Here is a 19,240-nt window from a genome sequence, read left to right as displayed (position 1 = left end):
TATATAAATATTGTATCTATAAATTCGGTTATTAATATAGATTAAATTAATATAATTAATTTCAAATATTTATACATATACTATATTAGAAATATATAATAGCATAAGTAAAATTAATAATAAAAATAAATCATTTCAAATAAATTAAATAATAAGAATAAAATTAATTTAAATTGCTCGATAAAACTTCTAGTTAGTAATATAAATTCCTCAAAAATGAGAGAACTATAAAACTTAATTCAGAGTAAAAAAATAAATAAATAAATAAAATAAAATAAAAATAAAATAAAATAAATAAATAAATAATAATAATATTAATAATAATAATAATAAGATAAAAGTAAATAAATAATAATCATAAAATTAATTAATAGTTTAAATTAATTAATTAAATTAATTTTTGTAGATAAATTAAGTTTAAATTAATAGTCAAAGAGCCTTAAAAATATAAATAAATAAATAAATTATAAATAAATAAATAAATTATAAATAAATAAATAACCATCATGTCTGCATCGAGGAGGCTAGTGTGATTGCTAGAGTGTCGCAATGTGATTGCTAGAGTGTCGCAATTCCATCACCGGAAATTCAGGGAAGCCCTAGAGATTGAAAAAAGACCGAACAATCTCAATAGAGAGGATGGCTGGAATATCAGCAGTTGCTGGATTCCAGCCCTCTCCTCCTAGTTGTTTTCTTTCTTTTTCTCCTTGAATTTGGTAATTTATTTATTTATTTTTTTATTTTTTTATAATTTATTTATTTATTTATTTTTTTAAGGCTCTTTGACTATTAATTTAAACTTAATTTATCTACAAAAATTAATTTAATTAATTAATTTAAACTATTAATTAATTTTATGATTATTATTTATTTACTTTTATCTTATTATTATTATTATTATTATTAATATTATTATTATTATTTTTTATTTATTTATTTTATTTTTATTTTATTTTATTTATTTATTTATTTTTTTACTCTGAATTAAGTTTTATAGTTCTCTCATTTTTGAAGAATTTATATTACTAACTAGAAGTTTTATCGAGCAATTTAAATTAATTTTATTCTTATTATTTAATTTATTTGAAATGATTTATTTTTATTATTAATTTTACTTATGCTATTATATATTTCTAATATAGTATATGTATAAATATTTGAAATTAATTATATTAATTTAATCTATATTAATAACCGAATTTATAGATACAATATTTATATATATTTATAATAATAATAAAAAAAAAATCATGGTCAAACTAGCCGTTATAACTAACTAATATTTTTATAATTAATTTGTATTCTTAATAATTATGATTTTTGAAATTATTTATGTGTTTCTTGTATACATTTCTAACAATTTTACATTAAAATTAATTTATTTTATTTTATTATATATTAATTAACTGATATTTTAAAATAAATAATATAAAGTAATACCCTATCATGGTCAAACTAGCCGTTATCAGGTCAAATTTAGCTGGTGTCTTTTCAGCTGTGACCTTATCAAGGAATCTGAGTCATTGGATATTCTGCCCTGTCTATTTAAAGTGCATAGCCTGATCTGCTCATTCAACTTGTCCTGACGATGAACCACACTGGTTGGTTCGAAACGCGTCGACAGAAATTTCTCCATGTGATTTTCGCCGAAAAATTCTTCAAAAAATTGATATGGATCACAGAAGTCTCAATTCAATAATGTATAATTTAATAGATAGACAAGATCTTTAATTAATTCTATATTCTATGGCGTGATATGATAATTTTATTATAAAGATACATTTTCAACATTTATAATTTCATAAATATGGGGATAAACAATTTTGTCTTTATATATTAATATTATTTTTTTTCCCTATTAAATATATGTGTGTGTGTGTTTAATAAATATGATTTTTTTTAATTACATTTCAAGGTTTATTGGACATCTATAATTGAATGCATAATTTATTCTTCTAATTATATTCATCATCTATTTCAATTTATTTTTTTAACGTATTTCATATTTTGATTTTTTTTTTTTTTTTTGAATTGCATTTCAAATATTATTTTTTAACAGTTACATTTCAAAGTTCACTGGTTCACCAATATTGATGTCTATAATTTTTCAAATTAAATTTAATCTACTTTGCATTTTAAGAATTTAATGTTCAATAAAGATAAATTTTAGAATTATATTTCAATCTTTATTATTTTTCAAAAATAAATACTTATCATTTATTAATTGACGCCTTGTTGTTATTTTCCACTTGACATTTTAAAATGTCTATATTTAATGAAAATAAACTTTACAATTACATTTCAAAATTTGTTACCTCACAATGAATATGGATAATTTGATGCACATCCATTTTTTTTATAATTAATTTTAAGATGCACTTCATATTTTAAAACTAAATTGATGTTTTATTTTTATTTTCCACTTGACATTTTAAAATTTCTATGTTTAATAAAAATAAGTTTTACAATTACATTTCAAAATTTGTTGTTTCACAATGAAGATGGATAATTAAATATTAATTTTAAAATAGTTAGAAAGAATCAACCTTTCTATATTTATTTTTTAGATTTTTTTTAATAAATTAAAAATGATGATAAAAATTTATTTTAGAAGGTTACCGGAAATTAAAATAATTTTTAAAATAGCAAAAAAAAAACATAGTTATAAGATAAAATTGAAAATAAATTAATATTTTTTTATTTAAAAATGTATAGATGTTATTTTATTTTTATTAAATTATTATCTAAATAAGATCGCTTATTCTTTTATTTACCATAAATTAAATTACACTTTTGTTTTCACTGGAGTGTATTTTGAAGTTGATAAAATTATAGTAATATTTTTAATTTTTATTGTAATGTTATTTGACATAAAATGACTTGTACCATTCCAATTAAAATAACTTATTATTTTGTATATATATATATATATATATATATATATATATATATATATATATTCCATTCTAGAGGGTTTTTGATACACATTTATCTTAAGTGTGGGTGTTTTGTTGATGTGGAGTCAATTTCGTTTGATATATTAGACATATTGAAGATGTAATCGGCAAAACTTATGCTTACTATATATATATATATATATATATATATATATAATCTAATATATTTTAAATAAAATAATTTACATTATTTTGATTCAAAAAACATATATATATCTTCCTAATTTTTATTTTCTTATGTATGTTGTTAATATTTATATTACTATGTTTATGTAATAATGTCTTTGTATTTATTTTAAAAACATTTTTAATATTATTTTACATTAATTATATTTTAAAATTGATCTAATTTTGTATAATGTTCTTTTTTTTTTTGCTTAAGCAAGAGTCTTACGTTCTAATTCGTTAAAGTGTAAAATGCATTACATAATGTACAACCGTTCTTAAGGAACTGTGATTTTAGTGGAAAAACCAAAAACTACCAATTCCCCGTCCCAAGGCCAAAGTCCCGCCCCTTACACACCACACTACTAATCCTTAATAGGAACAACGAGCCTCTAAACTGTTAAACCACTAACCGCCAACTCCCAGGCAGCAAGGACACCTCCAAAGCTAAGAGCACGGGTCAGAAAGACTCCCAAACCCAGAAAGATGTCAAGAGTCTATTGTCTTGCGCTGCTCGACTTGCTTCCTTAATCCCATTTGTTGGATCCTCCTGATTAATCCAACGATTGTAGAGGATTTCGCAGTGCGAAGAAGCCCGACTTTTAACCAGAAGGTCCCACTGACTTGCTCGCTCCATTCTGACCGTTGATCCGCTGTCCCTGATCCAATGGCTGAGGATCATATTGCGTGGTGCAACCCTATCGAACATTACTGCGCGATGAGGCGGTAATGCCACAGATCCCACTGCCATGTGTTGTCCAAAGAATGGGATCGCTTCCAAATTTCCATAACCGCTTCCAGCTTGCGCTGCATGCGATCACCGGAGAACCGCCCCCATGTGGTAAGACGATTTCCAACAGAAAACAAGGGGTATTACGACCAAAACACGGTACCTGAAACGGATAAATCATCTCTTTCCCTCCTCGCCTGTGCCTGAACCTGAGAACGAAACTACCACCTCCGTTCAACTGTTCTGCTGAAAAACTGGCACTCCCCTTGGGCTCTCTGAGCAAATTCTTCACTTGATTGCGGGGTTCGAAAAAGGTCTGCCGCCCATAATCGGACGAGCCATGCAGAAAAAAGCTACCCATGCAAAAAAAAAGTCATTAGGACCTAGCCGCCAAGTCCCTGTCCTCTTCCGCTTGCTCATGACACAGAGTTTTCACTCTGCACTGAGGCCACTCCTGCCATTTCATTATAACCCTGCTATCAGAACATTTCACCCCTTGGTTGGCCAGTAGATCCGCCAGCTTATTGGTTGTTTTGTGAACATGGTTAAAACTGTTCATACGAAGTCCTTGGAGGTGACCTTGAATTCTCTGGAAAACCCGGATAAGCTTCTAGTGTTTTGAGACTTTCTCCGGCCCTGTTCCACAGCTGATTCTTTTCACCGAGTTAATGATTAACTCAGAGTCCGCTTCTATAATCACATTCGAGCGGTTGTCCTGCTTTAGAAGCTCTAAGCATTGTTCCATAGCCATTAGTTCCGCCATGTTATTGGTATCTTTTCCTAAATGGCCATGGAAGATGGAGATAATACTTCCTCTTTCATCCCTTAAAACCCCACCATAACCAGCTGTTCCTAGGTTGCCTTTAGAAGCGTCGTCAATATTGTATTTCAAATACCCTTCCGGGGGGGGATAGCAGACATTTTTCTCCGTATTTATTGAAATTACTTGCCTTTTCAGGCTTTGAGGAATGAGCCCCTGAATGCCCAATTGCCTGAGAATTTTCAAATCTGCCTCTGAAGGAGGATTTGTAGGATAATTCTGCATTGTGGTTCCTACTGTTTTTTAGCTGTTTTAAAATAATCTCAAACAGGAGATGAGAGGGTTTCTTTTCTTCTTTAAATATTCTCTTGTTCCTTTCTTTCCAAACATTCCATATAATAAAACTTGGTGTTAGCGCCTAGGCCGAGTTAAGCCATTCATAATCAGAGAAGTTTCTTCTCCAATTATTGAGGGTATTAATAATACTCCCTTTGTCTCTGTCGGATTGACGAAAAATAATGTCAAAAGTATCGCATATCCAGGAGGTGAAGCCGCAGCTATTGAGTAAATGTTCCATTATCTCCTCTTCAGCTTCACAGAGCTGGCATCTAGAAGGCCCTAGAACCCCCCTCCTCCTAATATTATCCCAAGTCAAGATTTTTTTTTTTTTGTGATGAACTAACCACATGAAGAATTTGATCTTCATCCACACTTGGTGCCTCCATAGGTTTGACCAAGTCTTATCCGGTATAAGAGAATTCAGCTTAAGTAGAATTCCTTTTGCCTCTTTAAGATTAAAGGTGCCCTCATTATTGTTGCCCCATCTTAGCTGGTCTTGCCATCCTGTTACTAAGATCTTCCTTTGATCCAATGTTCTTTTTAGTATCCCTGCTTTTCTTTTCATGGGGCTCCCCTCTCTGCAATCAGTGTTTTTCTAGATTCTCCACTTTTTTGTATGCTGAGTATGCTCCTAGAAGTCCTTTACCTTAATTAATCCTTGCATATCTGTCTCGTGCTTGAGGTCTAAAAAGTCCTCTTCTAGCAATATAGGTTCTTGTTGCCACTTGTCCTCCCAGAATAGAGCTAGGTTTCCCTCTCTGATTTCCCAGAAACTATTTTCTTGTACTAGGCTTCTGTTCTCCTAGGCTTTGTTCCAGATGTATGAACCTTTTATGTCTCCAGACATTCTTATGAGATCACTAGTATGCCAGGAGTTAGCATATTTTTCCTTCCAGATATTTGCCCATTGGGCCTTCGGATTTTGAACCCAATGCCACCAAAGTTTGGCTCCTAAAACATTGCTAAGAATTTCTTAATCATCCAAGCCTAGGTCTCTGTGGTTGTTGGGCCTACAGATTTTATCCCAAGAAACTAAGGCCCACTTTTTCCTTGTTTCCTCCTTACCCCAGAGGAAATCTCTTTGGATATTTCTGAACTGCTGTAAGACCCCTTTAGGAGCTAGGAGGGCTGATAGCATGAAAACCGGGATAGCTTACAGAACTACCTTAGTGAGAACCAGCCTACCAGCTAGGTTTAAAGATCTGATGGTCCATTTTTTAACTTTATCTTGCAGCTTATTGATTAATGGTTCCTAGATGCTTTTATGCATTGGTTTAGCAGTCAGAGGGATTTCGAAATATTTTGAGGGGAGGGAATCCCTTTGAAAGCCTATAATTCTGGAAATATTTATCCGAATCGCAATATTGGTATTAAAGAATATTTTTTTTGATTTGGATAGATTAACTTACATATCTGTGGCCATGGTAAAGACGTTCATTATTTTTTTTATAGGCTGTAGCTTCTTTGACTATGGGGATTTCCTATAGCATGGTGTCATCTACCAATTGTTGATGAGTTAGAGCGTAACCATTCTCAGATAGTTGAAGGACATTAATCTTACCTGTTACTTTAGCATGCTTGATATCACTGCATAGCCTTCCATTTATTGCTCCATATCGCTGTAGAGCCTTCCGTTTATTGCTTCGCTCCTCACATATAATTCCATCTTCAAATGGAATAGTACTAGGAAAACACGTATCCTCCTTAGTACAATATCTGCGATTATCATCGGCACTTCCGTTACAAACTGTATAATGGCATCCGTCACCGATAAAATATTTCTTCAACCAAGACAAACGCTGCGGCTTTGTAAGCTGTACAAAGCCTTGCCAATGAACATATCCAATCCCTGGAGATATCTCCTTCTCCTTCTAATAAACAATGTAACTCATACCATCGGGCCTTGTAGGTACATTTGGAAATATTTCACAGCTAGCTGTGAAACACCACCTTCGCGCTTTGCCAGATGACATTTTGCAATTCACAATGAAAAAAATATTCATACAATACAATATATATAATGACAGAATTCAAATAAAAATTTTATTATATATATCGCATTACATTACAATCGTTATATTTAATCTGGATCGTTAGATCTTGGAACATAGATCATACGGTCTGGAACCTTTGGAACGCATATAATGGAATGCAGGGGGTAAGAATCAAGTGAAGTAATCAGCCTATGGCTGAGTTCGTACCCGTGATTAACAATTAATAATTACAATTCTATCACCGCTAATATTAGCGTAATCAGGCATAAAATTAACCATTACAACACAATGAATTTTATTCATTGCAAAACCAGTCACAGGCTCATATTTAGCTGATTGAATAATTCGATCTTTGACTTTCTCCATCACAGAGTATTGAAGATATTTTTGTTTTTCTCTAGGAATATCAAACACAACATTCTTTTCCATAACAGATACATAATGTTCGAACAAGAACCTCCATTACTGTAAAACCATCCTTCTGCAAATAATTGTTTGGCAAACATAGTTTTGCCCTCTCCTCCTCTCGGCCCATAACACCAGATGATCTTTCTATCATCTGGTTCTACTGCAATATAACCACATAACTCGAGCTGCCATGGACGCAGCTCTACATCAAAATTAAAATTCGTAATGAAATCGTCATTACACTCACGAATTTTACAACGTCTAAACATAGCCGATATGTAAGTAGAAGATCCTCTGGATCTTCTTCATATCGTTGCATAGCCTTCCATTTATTGCTCCGCTCCTCACATATAATTCCATCTTCATATGGAATAGTACCAGGAAAACGCGTATCCTCCATAGTACAATATCTGCGATTATCATCGGCACTTCCATTACAAACTGTATAATGACATCCGTCACCGATAAAATATTTCTTCAACCAAGACAAACGCTGCGGCTTTGTAAGCTATACAAAGCCTTGCCCCCAGCGTTCCATTATATGCGTTCCAAAGGTTCCAGACCGTAGGATCTATGTTCCAAGATCTAACGATCCAGATTAAATATAACGATTGTAATGTAATGCGATATATATAATAAAATTTTTATTTGAATTCCGTCATTATATATATTGTACTGTATGAATATTTTCTTCATTGTGAATTGCAAAATGATATCTGGTAGAGCGCAAAGGTGGTGTTTCACAACGAGTTGTGAAATATTTCCAAATGTACCTGCAAGGCCCGATGGTATGAGTTACATTTTTTATCAGAAGGAGAAGGAGATATCTCCAGGGACTGGAGATGTTCATTGGTGAGGCTTTGTACAGCTTACAAAGCCGCAGTGTTTGTCTTGGTTGGAGAAATATTTTATTGGTGAGGGATGTCATTATACAGTTTGTAACGGTAGTGTCGATGATAATCGCAGATATTGTACTATGGAGGATACGTGTTTTCCCGGTACTATTCCATTTGAAGATGGAATTATATGTGAGGAGTGGAGCAATAAATGGAAGGCTATGCAGCGATATGAAGAAGATCCAGAGGAGCTTCTGCTTACAGATCCGGCTATGTTTAGACGTTGTAAAATTCGTGAGTGTAATGACGATTTCATTGCGAATTTTAATTTTGATGTAGAGTTGCGTCCATGGTAGCTCGATTTATGTGGTTATATTGTAGAAGAACCACATGATAGAAAGATCATCTGGTGTTATGGGCCGAGAGGAGGAGAGGGCAAAACTATGTTTGCCAAACAATTATTTGCAGAAGGATGGTTTTACAGTATTGGAGGTTCTTGTTCGAACATTATGGACCAGTATGTACCTGTTATGGAAAAGAATGTTGTGTTTGATATTCCTAGAGAAAAACAAAAATATATTCAATGCTCTGTGATGGAGAAAGTCAAAGATCAGATTATTCCATCAGGTAGATATGGGCCTAGGACTGGTTTTAAAATGAATAAAATTCATTGTGTTGTAATGGCTAATTTTATGCCTGATTACGCTAAGATTAGCGGTGATAGAATTATAATTATTAATTGTTAATCACGGGTACGAACTCAGTGGTGGGCTGATTACTTCACTTGATTCTTACCCCCTGCGTTCCAAAGGTTCCAGACCGTAGGATCTATGTTCCAAGATCTAACGATCCAGATTAAATATAACGATTGTAATGTAATGCGATATATATAATAAAAATTTTATTTGAATTCTGTCATTATACATATTGTATTGTATGAATATTTTTTTCATTGTGAATTGCAAAATGTCATCTGGTAGATATTTTTTTCATTCCTTACATCAAATGATGATATTTGGAATCTTTTTACTTTTCTACAACAATCACCACTATACGGCACCCATTACATCATCGTACCCCACACACTTGCGCCAGTGCTAGAAAAATAATCAGAAAACGTAAACTCAAGATTTCGATAGGTTCGGATTGGATTGGGTACATTATCACTGAACCTGGTTATTACATTATCAAACTTGGGATAACATTGGATTGGGTACATTCGGCCATGGTACACTGCTATAATGGGAACTGATAGTAGATTAACTGTTATAGCAACTGATACAACATGCAGATCTATTTTTGCATAAACAGAGGCCCATTTTATTTGAAGATACACATAGAGCAATCTTTAAGTGTGAGAAGAATTGAAGTTATAGAGATGAGAAGGCAGGCGAGGTCGGGCCATGGCAACGAGAGGGATTGTTTTAGGAGTAGACAACCCAAGGGTCTCGCCCATGTCCAAGTCCTCAGGGTTCTGTCCATCAGGCTGGCACTAGTGGAATCCATGGATGAGATTGGCCAAACCCAAATGAACTACTTTGATTCCAAGACTATATCCCGGGCACGTACTCCTCCCCGACCCAAATTGTAACGTCCTCAGTTGTGCAGCGCGGTTGGGCGCCGGGCGAGCCGGGTGCGCACGCGGGCGAGAGGCGAGTTGGGCCGCACGGAGGTTGTGCGATGGAGCTGCGACAGGCGTGCGACATAACTTGCGACGAAACATATGCGATATGGTAGAGTTGCGATGGAGTTTATACACCCTTGAGCGTGGAGCGATGCACTTGGAGGCCGACTTATGATGGAGGGGAGGCCGACACATGTATTGGGCGTTTGGCAGGGTGAGCGCACGAACGTTGGGTGGTCGGCTGGGCAAGCCCCACCCCCATTTGCAATGGATATATATTGCAATGCGTTTGGAGCATTTCAAACACACATTTGATCATGGAGACTTCACACAAGTGAGTAGTGCGCAGGTTCTAGTGTGCATTTGGAGAAGGAGAAGGCGCAGTTCTCATGCGCCCATCCTTGGGCTAGTCGCACGATAGAACATTGCACTTGGTGTTGGGCGAAGGTGCGGGCGAAGGTGTGCCCGGTGGTCGGGTGAGGCGTGCACGGTGAACGTGTGGCGCCCGTTTGTGCTAAGTCTTGGCGTGGGTGTCTTGGTGGCTTGGGTGAGCGCCTGCCCATCATGCAAGTGTGCACAAAGGTGAACGAAGGTTGGAACTGGAGGTCGTAGAGTTGGGCAGGCGGTACTACGTGCTGTTCACACGATTTGGGCATTTGCCAAAGGTTGGCGAGTGGGACTGCGTGTGGGCAGGTGTACACGATTTGGGCGTTTGCGACCAAACGAAGAGCGCACCGGCGAAGATGTGCGACGAGGTGAACGACGGGTTGGTGAGTCGTGCGACGACCGTGTAGAGGTGCCGACGAGCTGGGAAACCGAGTTTGCCGAAGTTGGAAATTTGGCTAAGTATAATTTGGGGTTTCCCAAGGACTTAGTCTGTACTTTGTAAAAGTGGAAAAATTATATATATTGATATTTGGGCAGACTCATATCGCAGGGAGTTGCTCCTCCCTTTATACTGTTGTGCATTTCTCTTGTATAATTCTGTTGATAATGAATGTGTATGGGTGTTCATTGGTATAAAGGCACATTAATAATACTTGGTAACAAAAATAAAACTAAGTATGGAATGTTAAGGCGTAGTCCATGAACATAAGTATTGGTGAAAAGAAAGTGTTTGGTGGTGCCGCACCTCGCTATAAGCGGTTGAAAGACTACCGCAGGTGTAGGGGCGTGACAGTTGGTATCAGAGCTTGGTTGGAGCTGGTGTTAGAGCAGGGTTGCTCGTGACGAAGTGCAGGTGTGGGTACACTTGGAAGCTTGACAGTTGGTATCAGAGCTCGGTTGGAGCTGGTGAGCAAGGTTGCTCGTGACGAAGTGACAGTGGAAGTAGGTACTTGCAGGTGAAGGAAGCTGGTTTCACATACAAGTGGAACAAGGGCCGGTTCATGGTTGCAGGGAACTTGGTGAAGCTGGTGAATGGTGAAACAGGTTTAGCAGAGGTGAAGCTTAGTGCTTGGGCCAAGCTGAACGACAAGGCATGGCAGGTTTGGAAGAATGCAAAGGGAAGCTCTTGCTTACCTTATACATGTTGAAGAGGTTGAAAGAAGAGAATCCCTGGATTCGAAAGGAACTTGAAGTCTTGGAAATGAATGTTGAAGACGAACTTCTTCAACTTGGTTGGACAATGGAGCAAGGTGAAGTTGTAGATTGTGCTATCAAGGAAGAGGAAGCCGTGATGACTGAGGATGTTGCAGATGTGACAACGATGGAGGATGAACTTGAGATTGATCAAGTTGAACCAGGATCGTGCAGTTTGCAGACATGGGTGGATAAGGAGACTCACATGGAGGAGCCTCATGATGATGATGAAGTAAGTATTGATACTTGTGTTTCACTTGAGCATTTGGTAGATGGACCGTATGCAGGGAAAGGCAAAGCCAGTTTGCCGATGCTATGGAGGATCTTGCCATGGATGACTATGATGAGACCTTGTATGGAGAAGCAAGGATTGTTGACTATTGCAGGACTTGTTGGGGTTGTTTGTGACCTTATGGTACAAGGTACAAAGGCCCGTGACAAGGGAGGAACATGATGATTGTTGCAGATGGATGGGTCATGCTTTAGTCACATTGGCTAAGTGCTCGGCATGACACATGAACAGGTTGAAGGGCACACACTTGAGTTGCTTGGGTGGACTTCTCATGGCCGAGACCAAGAGATAGTTTTGGTGGAACCTTCAGTGGAGGAGCTATGATGGAGAGACTCATGTGATGATGATATGGTTGGGTGACCGAGTTCATTAGACCGAAGATTGTAGACTTGGATGAGGATGACCGATTGTTGTGATGGGTCTACTTGGTTGGACTACATGGACAACTTAGTCATGGACATCAGGTTGGAGACATGGAGCATGGCAGTGTTATGCAGGGACATGATGCAGGAGCACTTGTAGAGGTGCCACTTATGGGCATCCAATGAGGAGTGCCAAGGCAAGAACGTTGTGCAGGTGGATTTGCTGATGTGACATGGAGACTATTACTTATGAGCTGATGGAGAGGTTGTGCACTATTGTACAACAAGGTCATGGACTTGGATGGAGTTGTGACTAGGCTATGGAGCATTCCTACTACATGGAGAGCTGAGGCATCTTGCAGAGACCTTTGGGCTGAGACTTGTATGCTTGTTGAGATGTTGGTTGGAGATGACTCATGGAGCTCATGATGACATGAGGTTGTGACTTTTAGGGACTTCATATTTGGTGGACTTGGAGGATCTGATGCATTAAGGCGCTGAGGTCAGAGACTTTGATGCAAGATGGGGTGCATACTTTCAAGTACATGTATGGAAATGGCTTGAAAGAGTGACTTGATGTGGAGGATCGATACGAGACACTTTGGAGTGATGGAGTTACGATGATGATGATGTCTTGGTGACAACACTTGGACATGGGTTGAGCTGAGACTCAACTACTTTTGACACATGAGAGCTGATTGATCTATGATCATGGGCAGCACATGGATAGATGAGGCAAGTGTATACTTGTTTCTATGGCAGACTTGAGGGATGGAACATTGTAGATAGGATGAAGAATTGCTTCATGGACCTAGATGTGGCACATCGAGAACCGGTTTGATGAGATGGTCTCTTCATATGGAGGAGATACACATATGGATGATGTTGGGATAGATGTGGCTGATCCCATGTAGCACATTAACACCAAACATCACGGACAACGTGTTGTAGATAGGAGGAGGACTACTTCATGGACCTGAGCATGGCTCACACTTGTATGGAGATGGATTCTTGATCGAGTTGAGGATGTGACGGGATGTTCCGAGAAACAACTGATGGTGGCATGAGGATGTTCACTCTCATGATTTGAGCGTGACAGTTGGACTGATCACCCGACTAGTTCAAACATGAGGGCATGCAGTGGGCAGAGATGTGTTAGCATTATGTTGGAGTATCATGGCAGCGGTTCGCATGATGACACATGAGGAGGTCGACACGATATGTTGCAGCAGGCATGTAGCTTGAGATGGAGGAACCAACCTTCCATGGCAGGAGAGCAGGATGTGGAGATTGTGACAGGGTGATCGATGGTCATGGATTGAGATGATCTTTGATGTATGACATACTGATAGGTGTATACCTTGGTATGGTGATCTTGGTGACAGATGGTTGCCGAGGCGAGACATGGTGGAGACGATGGTTCTACATATGTTGCAGGGATGTTTGCAGTGTGTGGAGGAGTTGACATCATGGATATTGATGATCTTGGTGGATGGCTACCAAGATGATATGTTGTCGAGGACGACAATGATTTCAGGTGGAGGAGGATATAACGTCCTCGGTTGTGCAGCGCGGTTGGGCACCGAGCGAGACGAACACGCACGCGGGCGAGAGGCGAGTTGGGCCGCATGGAGGTTGTGCGATCGAGCTGCAACAGACGTGCGGCATAACTTGCGACGAAACATATGTGATATGGTAGAGTTGCGATGGAGTTTATACACCCTTGAGCGTGGAGCGGCTGACTTACGATGGAGGGGAGGCCGACACATGTATTGGGCGTTTGGTAGGGTGTGCGCACGAACGTTGGGTGGTCGGCTGGGCAAGCCTCACCCCCATTTGTGATGGATATATATTGCGATGCGTTTGGAGCATTTCAAACACACATTCAATCATGGAGACTTCGAACAAGTGAGTAGTGCACAGGTTCTAGTGCGCATTTGGAGAAGGAGAAGGCGCAGTTCTCATGTGCCCATTCTTGGGCTAGTCGCACGATAGAACATTGCACTTGGTGTCGGGCGAAAATGCGGGCGAAGGTGCGCCCGGTGGTCGGGTGAGGCGTGCACGGTGAAAGTGTGGCGCCCGTTTGTGCTAAGTCTTAGCGTGGGTGTCTTGGTGGCTCGGGTGAGCGCCCGCCCATCATGCAAGTGTGCACAAAGGTGAACGAAGGTTGGAACCGAAGGTCATAGAGTTGGGCAGGTGGTACTACGTGTTGTTCACACGATTTGGGTGTTTGCCAAAGGTTGGTGAGTGGGACTGCGTGTGGGCAGGTGTACACGGTTTGGGCGTTTGCGACCAAACGAAGAGCGAACCGGTGAAGACGTGCGACGAGGTGAACGACGGGTTGGTGAGTCGTGCGGCGACCGTGCGGAGGTGCCGACGAGCTGGGCAACCGAGTTTGCCGAAGTTGGAAATTTGGCTAAGTATAATTTGGGGTTTCCCAAGGACTTAGTCTGTACTTTGTAAAAGTGGAAAAATTATATATATTGATATTCGGGCAGACTCATATTGCAGGGAGTTGCCCCTCCCTTTATACTGTTGTGCATTTCTCTTGTATAATGCTGTTGATAATGAATGTGTATGGGTGTTCATTGGTATAAAGGCACATTAATAATACTTGGTAACAAAAATAAAACTAAGTATGAAATGTTAAGGTGTAGTCCACGAACATAAGTATTGGTGAAAAGAAAGTGTTCGGTGGTGTTGCACCTCGCTATCAGCGGTTGAAAGACTACCGCAGGTGTAGGGGTGTGACACAAATGGCAGGAGCTCGTAATCTCTGCGTTCACTTCCATTGTGCTCCCTTTGAATCTCTCTGGCATGAACTCATCATGGTTCTCCCATAACTTGCCGTCCCGGTCAATAGTCCAAACGTTGACAAACAACCTCGTGTTCGCAGGAATGTCGTAGCCTGCGATTCTGTAGGCTTGAGTGGAGAGACGAGGGACGAGCATGGGAGCCACATGATGAAGCATCATCGTCTCCTTCACTACCCACTGTAGATACCCACCAATGTCCTTCTCTTCCACCCACCGTTCTCTGCCCACCACTCTGTCCAGCGCTTCCACGGCTCTTTCCAGCGTCTCCGGCTTTTTCAAGAGCTTCGACAGTCCCCACTCCACCAGCGTCGCGGAGCTTTCGGTGCCGCCCGCTATGATGTCCTGCAAACATTATATAGTTGCTCAAACAGGTCAGAGAATAATAAAAACACACGCCAAGAAAAAGGATAATAGTTTGTAAATGCTTGCCTGAGTGAATGCTTTGACTCTGACTCGACTCAGCTTCAGCTGCGGATCATCGGCCTGCTGGAGTAGAACGTCCACCATGTCTTTGGCAACATAATTCTCTACGCTCTTCTTCCGCTTGTCGTGCTCTTCCAACACTTCCTCCAGGAAAACATCCAACCGCTTGCTGAGCTTTTTCATACGCCTCACGTAACCCTGGAGATCCATCCAGGAAAGCCACGGTATAAAGTCTCCAATATTAAAAACCCCGTTTAGCACAAACAGCTCCTCCCACATCTCCCTGAACTCCGCCGGCTTTATCTTGTTACCCGCCTTCTGGTCCAAGTACCTTCGACCCAAAACCAACCGAGAAATTAAGTTATTGCTAGCATTAGTCGTCTCTTCCCGGATTTCTACAGGGAGGCCCTGCCGGCTGGTTTCGAACACGGAACTCAGCGTCCGGGCGACCTCTTCTACTCTGATGTACTCGAAAGATTCGAGGCGTTTGGCACTGAAGAGCTCCATGGGGCAGATTTTCCTGGCGAGGCGCCAGTGCTCTCCGTAGGGAGACCAGGTGATGTCAGAGTAGTTGTAGACAGTGTATTTCCCGGCCGCCACACGGGGTCGGGACGAGAATGTGAGATCGTGGGTCTTGAGAAACTCTCGGGCCATCTCAGCGGATGAGCCGACCACGCATGGCATGGATCCGAGTCTCATATACATGAGAGGGCCATATATTTTGGAGAGTCGATTCAGCCATCTGTGGGGTAATTTCCCCATGAGATTCAGGTTCCCGATTATGGGCCAAGCACGGGGACCGGGCGGCAATTTCACAGAAGGACGAAGTCGCCTGCAGATCAGATAAGCGGATATGATGGTCACCACAAGGTAGCCGATCATTCTCAGATCTGCAATGGCAAACGGCAGCTGTAAATCCACTGACATAAACGGGAGATCTGCAACGACAAACGACCATTGTAAATCCATTGAGATAAAGAAAATTTTCAGTTCTCAAGGCTATTGCAGGAGCTGTGGTACTATGTGTTTCAAAGCGGTGCCCTTATATAGGCGAGAGCTGAACTCATCCTCCCAAAGAAATCGGAGGGAACCTTAGAAGGAGCACCACCATTGAGATTCCGCCGAAGTTTTTGATGGTCTGAGCCGTCAATATCAAACGCGTTAGTCGTGTGGTCGCTTTCGACGGAGACTTCAATTTTCGAGCTCTCGTTAGGAAGGGGCCGTTTTTCTCGCACTTCGGATCACACAATCATCCCGTTTTATTACATTTAATTCATTTGAAATTTATTTTATTGATAATCTTAAGTTATTGGCATGGTGTTGAAAAGACATTCACACAATCATCCCGTTTTATTACATTTAATTCATTTGAAATTTATTTTATTGATAATCTTAAGTTATTGGCATGGTGTTGAAAAATGTCTTTTCAGATAAAAACTCAGAATTTTAAGTATCGCATTGCTTTTCCTTTTTTTAGTAGCCCAATATTTAAAAAAGATTATCCTGTAGTGTACATTTAAAAAAATATCATAGAGTAAACTGAATTTGTAAATAGAGAAATCAAATAATTATTATTTTTATTTTTATTTAAATTTTTATTAAATTGAAATATATAAAAATTTGAGTAAATTTGAAAATATTTCAATTAAAAAATGTTATTTTTATTTATTTATTAACTTAGTTTATTTATAAGTATCTAAAATATTTATAATTAAATAAAAATAACCTTTTATAAATAAGTATTTCAATAAATTTTTGATAACATTATAAAGGTTTTTGTGGTCGTTAATTTAGTGATTTAATTAAATTTGTGTTGGATTAATTATTATTTTAATATTTTTAATTTACACCAAAATTAAAATATATATTAATGAATATGGTATTATTGTTATAGTTTATGTTTTTCTGCACGCGAGGTGCATGATATGACCGCTGGGGCGGATGGCTTTCGCACCCCCCAGCCGGGATCAATTTCTGTGGCGGTGTTTCGTTGTGGACCCCACGCTTTGGTCATCTGCTGGCTTCGGCCTTATGATTCGATATTTGTGACGGCTATGCCGTAAAAATTCTGCTGGCTTCGGCCATATGTTGTAAAAATCCGCTGGCTTCGGCCATATATTGTAAAAATCTGCTGGCCTCGGCCATATGTTGATTTTCTCCCTGAAAAAAAAAATAGTTTATGTTTTTCTATATTTTAGTTTTATTATAGATATATATTTTTTAATAAATTTTAATATTTGAAAAAAATATGTTAGAATCACAAATTTGAACGGTTCAAATATTATAGGAATTTTTTAGAACCTTAAATATATTTATACATTTAAAAATTTATTTTGAATGATAAAAAAATCATAACACTGATTTTAAAAAAAATACAATATAAAAAAATAAATTAAACCAAGATTAAATTTGGAATGAAATCACTCCATTTTATTATAATAACATTATTAACACTCACTAAGATAACATTAATAGATAACATTAATTTATAAAATTTCAAAGGTGAAAAAAAATAAGGAGCTTTATCAATTTACAAACTCTTGGGATTTTTTTTTTATTTCACATAAGTTTATATTTTAATTAACAATACTATTAATTAAATTAATATTTTATTATAGCTGTTATCAGAGTTATTATCATTTATTAACACACATTTTATTTTATTTTAATGAATTTCAATTATGATTATTTATAAATATTATATTTGATAAAAAAAAAAAATAATAAATTAGTTACTTTATTTTGAAATTTTAATTGTATATTCCAATTATCAATTAAAAATATATTGAAATAATAGGCGAGAGCTTTTTTTTTTTCTGTAAGAAAAAATCGTAATTTTATTCAAAATTGATAAAATTACATTTTGTAGATGCCTGGGGCATATTCAGATGGTTGTTCCTGTATTAACAGGCAGCGAGCAAAGAAAAATACACAAAATAACAGGTGACTGTTCCTGTAATGACAGGAAGCTACAGAAATAGAGAAAATAAAAGAGAATATGAAAGCTGATCCAGCATGACTAAATTTTCCTACCCTTCTTCTTCTCCACATGTCGCCAACCACCAGTGTTCGGAGTGGAAGTAATAATGGTTAGCTGATTTTCCATTGGGATCAGTTGAAGTTCTTTGTCTGATTCTGAGCCCTCTGATCCATGGGTTCGTTTGATGCCGCTTATTTCCATTTGTGGCTCTTGTTGCAGATTTGTATAGCGTGTTCCCAAGTGAGTAGTTGGGGGAATCTCTCCCTGTGTATATGTCTGTCCCATTTGATATTCAGGTTCTGTCTGGGTCTCTGTAGGTTCCTCATTTATATATTCTTCTTCCAATGGTTCAGTGTGCTGCCAGCCCTTAGGCTTTTTCTGCTGTTTCTTAGTTCTCCTGGGGTCCTTTCGAGCAGCTAGGCAATCATATTGGAGGTGCCCTGTTTGCATGCATCCCCTGCACCGAAACGCTGTGTTTTCATAGTCTAGTTGTTGTATCCATTGTGAATTATTGAAGTTCAGTGTGATGTGGTCAGGTAGTCCCTGACTCAAATCCACTTCTACACATATTCTGGCGAATGTGAATATTCCCCTGATAGCTCTGTCTTCGTCCATTTTTAGGTATTTCCCCAGGGTATTCCCGATTGTAGCTAATACTTTTTGATGCCAAAAGTGTAGAGGAAGGCCATGTAGCCTTACCCACACAGGCATCGTTGAGACTTTCATTGTGTTGGCGTCGAAATCAGAAAACCAGGGGGTGAGAAATAGGCCAGTACTGCCCCAGAACCAAGGCCCCTGTTTGATGATGCTGTCTCGTTCTTGTTCTGTGTTGAATCTAACTATGAAGTACCCTTTGGGACATAGGTAAATTTCACAGTTTGTGGTCCATGTTGTATAGATCCACTGGTGCAGGGCATCTGATTTTGGCCAAAAACCATTAAATCTACAAATGACTGCAGTTTTAGACAAATCA

At 38.2% G+C, this 19,240-nt stretch overlaps 1 protein-coding gene across 1 annotated transcript in view; it reads right to left on the bottom strand.

The window, feature by feature from the left end:
• LOC149253721 (trimethyltridecatetraene synthase-like) overlaps positions 1–16,305 on the bottom strand; it is a 68,379-nt gene extending 52,074 nt beyond the window's left edge. Inside the window, exons 1-2 of the mRNA XM_089456905.1 lie at positions 15,294–16,305; positions 15,050–15,206 (exon numbers count right to left, since the gene is read on the bottom strand). Coding sequence (XP_089313031.1) covers positions 15,050–15,206; positions 15,294–16,256 — 1,120 coding nt within the window. The 5' untranslated portion in view covers positions 16,257–16,305. The remainder of the gene's footprint in view (positions 1–15,049; positions 15,207–15,293) is intronic.
• Between the last annotated feature and the right edge of the window lie 2,935 nt (positions 16,306–19,240).

The sequence above is a fragment of the Pinus tabuliformis genome, chromosome 7, assembly GCF_031772625.1.
Source record: "Pinus tabuliformis cultivar Carrire ecotype Pingquan chromosome 7, CPIR1, whole genome shotgun sequence".
Classification (NCBI taxonomy): Eukaryota; Viridiplantae; Streptophyta; class Pinopsida; order Pinales; family Pinaceae; genus Pinus; species Pinus tabuliformis.
The sequence above is the reverse complement of the archived record's forward strand: the minus strand, read 5'-3'. Positions and strand labels throughout refer to the sequence as shown.